Source organism: Triticum urartu, chromosome 7, assembly GCF_003073215.2.
Source record: "Triticum urartu cultivar G1812 chromosome 7, Tu2.1, whole genome shotgun sequence".
NCBI classification, from domain to species: Eukaryota; Viridiplantae; Streptophyta; class Magnoliopsida; order Poales; family Poaceae; genus Triticum; species Triticum urartu.
Window position 1 is genome coordinate 258,585,579 of NC_053028.1, and position 4,781 is coordinate 258,590,359.

The 4,781-nt window shown below is 44.2% G+C and overlaps 1 protein-coding gene across 1 annotated transcript; it reads right to left on the minus strand.

Annotated features, from left to right (window-relative positions):
• Window positions 1-1,352: 1,352 nt before the first annotated feature.
• Window positions 1,353-3,585, minus strand: LOC125521109 (transcription factor bHLH137). The gene is made up of 8 exons (XM_048686158.1): window positions 3,125-3,585; window positions 2,888-3,025; window positions 2,735-2,800; window positions 2,559-2,627; window positions 2,333-2,416; window positions 2,103-2,234; window positions 1,853-1,984; window positions 1,353-1,668 (listed from the first exon to the last, which is right to left on the minus strand). Exons 1-7 carry the CDS (start codon window positions 3,410-3,412, stop codon window positions 1,892-1,894), a joined length of 870 nt encoding a protein of 289 aa, XP_048542115.1. The 5' UTR covers window positions 3,413-3,585; the 3' UTR covers window positions 1,353-1,668; window positions 1,853-1,891.
• Window positions 3,586-4,781: the final 1,196 nt, after the last annotated feature.

The window sequence follows — 4,781 nt, forward strand, 5'->3', positions numbered from 1 at the left end:
CGGTGGATGCACGATGGAAGAGTGGCGTAGTGCTAGCACTGGGGAGAGCTAAACGGAAATACCAAGCGCTAGAGACCGAATCTAACATGAGCTCCTGTTGGAGAGTCGGTGTAGCTAGGCCCTGTGACAGATGATCTAACCTAAAAGATTAGGAGGCGACTAGGCCGGGAGATTGGAGTCCTTTTGAGGACGAAATCCCGTGTAAGGAAAGTGATTATGAGAGGCAAAGACACAAGTGAATTGAACTTGTGGGGGGGGGGGGGCGGACATGTGCTAGCAAAGTGGCAAAGTTGGAGAAAAGGAGGCCCATTTTGGTGGTCAACTCGATTTATGTAGAATGAATACTGGCTATATATTCAAACACAAACAACTAGCGGTGAAAACACCAAAGTGAACATTATAAAGTGAATAAATTAGAATATTTTTGATTCTTCGATTTTCGGTGTAAAAAATGCTCACCTCTAATCATAACAGCAAAAAAATAAAAAAAACTCACGACCATGGAATGGGATGGCAAAGCGCGCGTGACCCTCTAGTACTTAGGAACCATGCTTAATTAGACGGCACACGCTGCGTGTCAATTTTACTAACCCTGTTGTTATGCTTTAGTTATGCCCTTTTTTAAAAATGTATGCTACTTTTTGTTTGTCTTATCTTTTTTTATCTATGAAAGATAGAATAGGATAAGTGTTTGACTACAACGGGAAAGGAAATGGGAGTTTAGAAGTGGGATTTATTGAAGGATTAGGCTTGGGACGTTGATTTTTAGACCTAAACTAATGTTTGATGTGTCGTGCAAAAAATTTTTTTTGCGAGGGCTATGTGTCGTGCAAATTAATGAGTGAATTAGAGAGGAAGTATTATCCCACTTGAATTAACAGGACGAGGCAGGGAAGAGATACATGGAAATTGGTCTCTTAATTCTCTTTCCCTTCTCATCCCCTTGCCCTCCAACCAAACAATGGATTATATGCCACGTCCCTCTGAAATTCCCATTCCTATATAACTAATTCCCCGGAACCAAACAGGATGTGAGATAATACAGTTCATCATACTTTTGGTGGATTTCTTGCGACGGATTCAAAGGCCATATCCAACTGGTCAAAGAGAGCTCAAGGACATGAAGTCAATCCACAGGTTGTTCATGGCCTGCCCTGCCCATAACTGATGCAGGGGAGACAGGGAAAATGAACTAAGCATCCATTGAAACTGCCATATCTCTTTGCCCTAAAAATTAATTATTTAACTGGAACAGCAGACGATTTCTCATCCTGACACTGAAAAGACAAGCAGATGTTCATCGCAAAAGAAAAAAAGAGGGAAATGGTAAGCAGCTCTTGATGCTGATAGTCTGAATGGAACAGCCTGTGTTTGAACAGTGCAAAGAGCTCCCTTTTATATTAACAACTGATCTCTCAAAAGTCGACTAAAAAATATTTTTATGGTGATGACAGTGAATCCATTGAGGTGCAGTAATAAATATCCATAGACAATGCCTAATTGAGGTGCTGCTTGCTACAGATATTACAGGTTTCTGAAATTGTGTAGCATAGCATGCAAACTCTACTTGCTGTAGACTGCCGCATCCAGATAAGGGGATGGATCACTAGATCCAACATCTCAAACTCATCTGCTGCTCCTACCTATCTTGCAGCATTATTCCCGCGCCTGTTCAGGTAAGAAATAAAAAAAATTGTTAGGATAAACATAAATGGCTGTCGTCGGTAATCATGGATAATTCCGTGCAATTTTTTGCTTAATTTTTAGTGACAACAGTGGACAAGCCAATGGAAACTCAGTTTAACAGACCTACAATATTTTAAAATAATAATAACTTGCTTATGTGCAGTACCTATTGTCAATATGGGTTGCTTCATCTCTTTCTCTTCCCCTACTGGAAGGAGCACATGTTGCTGAACACCAATTGATTGAGCAGTTCCTGTCTTTGCTCTCCCACTGATTGCATCAGGTAACTGCCACTGTCCTGAAAAAATGATGCACGGGAAGTTGGGGTAAAACGGACGCCATGCATTACTAATTTGGGGCTTTGCTTGCACATATGGTCTAGCAAGTGAGAGGAATTGAAGGGCATGCATGCCAACCTGAGACTGGGACTGAGAGAAAGAGATGCCCCCCTGGCCTTGCAGCGAGTAGGATGCGGTGTCCATCATGGCTTGAGATGCAGCTGGGGCAGGCACTGCAAGGGCTTCCTGCTGGAACATGCCTCCAATCTTCTGAAGAAGCAACATTTTGCAAAAAGACATTTTTAAATATCTTGAGATCAATGTACAGATGTATTTAGTCAGTGCAAATTATCTTTGTTGCCCCATACTTGTGCCTGGTCATGGAGGCCATCACTGTCCAGCCCAAATCCATACAACACTGGGCTCATGGAAGCAATCCTCATGGACAGGAACTGCACAACAAGTACAACAGTGAACTTCTCATTACATTAATGTGATTTGGTCAGCGACACTCAAAAAGGAAAATGTCAAATTAAGCATCAGGTGTTCCTTGACATCTTTCTCTCTTTTGTTTTTCCCATTTGGCTTAATTACCTCAACTTGGTTCTGCAGGGACTGCACATAATTGATGATCTCATCCAAAACGAGTGCCTTTCCGGTGACCTGCACAAAAGCAACATTTGTTTCCTCTCAAAGTTAGAGCCCTGCACACATGCATGCACGCACCAAGCAAGACATGTAAATGACAACAGAAACAGGCTAATTTTGACCTTGTCACAGCCAGGGACCAGTGTTTGCAGCAACCTCATCCTCTCACTGATCCTCTCCCTCCTCACCTAGAGAAAGAGAAAGGCCACCAAGATCAATAAGATGCCAGGAGAAAGAGAAATGCGTGTGTACGTGTGCGAGCTTGCTGTACATACCCTCTCTGCAAGGCTGTGGCTATCTGTTGCCTGCCCTCTCCTTGCCCTCACATGGATGTATCCCTTGGGCGCCTCCTCCTGGTCCTGCTCGGTGCTGCTCTTCTCCCTCTTCCTCCTACTCTTGCCATCCTTGCAGTCCTGGTAATTGCCAGATCAAGGAAATACAATTCTTAATCGCAAAGTTAATTACATACAAAGTGGATGGCAAATGGTAGTTAATTACTAATTGGTCAGTACCTTGGAGTGAGCAGAGCTAAGTGTGGTGCTGTCATCTGTGGCTTTCCTCTTCCTGTCCACAGATGCACTGGCCTGTAGAGAGGCATTGTCGAGAACTGCAGAGGAGCTCTCCCGCGAGGCATCCTCCACCATGGCCGCACATGCATTTGCTGGTGCTGGAGGCTGGCCATGGCTGGTTTGGTTGTAAAGCAAGAAGCTCGAGATGTTCGGGGTGGAGGCGTCATTGGTGGTGAAGACTGCGGGCATCTTGAGGAGAGAGTGGTGGTGGGTTGAGGAGAAGTCTGCCATTGTTGGACTAGGCCCTGTGCCTGAATCTCCCCGATGGGTGTGTGATGGAAAGCTTGGTGGTTTCCACGGGGGAGAGGAGGAGTACCACCTGTTGCTTGTTGGCAGAGGGTAGAGTGGAGAAGGAAAGTTGGCTTGTTCCCTGGTGAATGCTCATACCGACTTATATAAAAGCTGAGAGGAGGCTGAGACAAGGAGGGAGAAAGGGGTAGAGAGAGAGAGATGATAAGACCAAATCATTTAATCTCTATTGATGGATAAGTTGGCAGTGGGCAGTGTTAAGAGAGGGTCCCTGTGTGTTGGGCCAGTTTCTTTCTGGTAACAAAATTTCAGTATGCCGACTTTGACTACAATCATCTAGTGGTGGGTAACCATTTCCCCCATGGCTAACTAACATTCCGAGGAAACAAACTGAATCCTGAACCCCAACTCAACAAAGTCTTTGCCAACTCAATGCTCAAAATGTACCCGTCTCTGCATTTTGTTTCATGCGCACAACTTCCTTCAGAAGTAAATATTCACCCTTACAAAACAGTGCAATGTAACAGTAGATGATCTCTACCCGTAGCATTAACTGAACCTTCAAGGCCAAGAACCAAATTTCTTTGCGGTACCACTGAGAGAAAAATGTCTCTGCTACAGTACATTCCCTCCCTCTCTAGGCTCATTTTATTTCACAGGCAAGTATACGTATGGGAGCAGCTACCGATCCCACACCGAATCACTGCACGGTATACTCTGGAAAATAATTTCCTCAAATGCAATGGTGCAAAACAAAGTTCCAAGTGCAGAGAGGTTAAATGGGAACGAAATAAGAGGGCTCTGCATGCCTCATTAACTTCAAATTGATCAAGTCACTACAGTGGATAATCACTGCAGATTAAGTCATTAGTATCCAAATACTAACAAATTTCACGTCAGTGGTCCCTGCTTTGGCCAGGCCCTACCATGGCAGCGGCTAGCTAGCAGACATGTCAGCCTTGCGCTTCAGTAGTAGGGCAAAAAGATGACAGGATATGCATGGTTTGGTAACTAGAATCATCCCAGCATTGATTGCTGAAGAAGCGAGCGAGTGTAGATCCTGGGAAGTAATTGCAAGCAGTGGTCATTTGTTAGTGGATTGAGAGAACCATACAGATGGAAGGATCCAAGAGCTAGCCATCTAGCTAGCCCTCTGAAGACTGAACTTTTCTGAAACATGCACGCAAATATATATACATACATATATGTTTTTTTTTGGAAAAGGAGGATGACCCCCGGCTTCTGCATCTGGGAGATGCATACGGCCACTTTATTGATTATTCTCGAGGACCTTACAAAGTATTACAACAATGTGCCTGAATCCACCATCTTGGCAACATATGCCGCTACT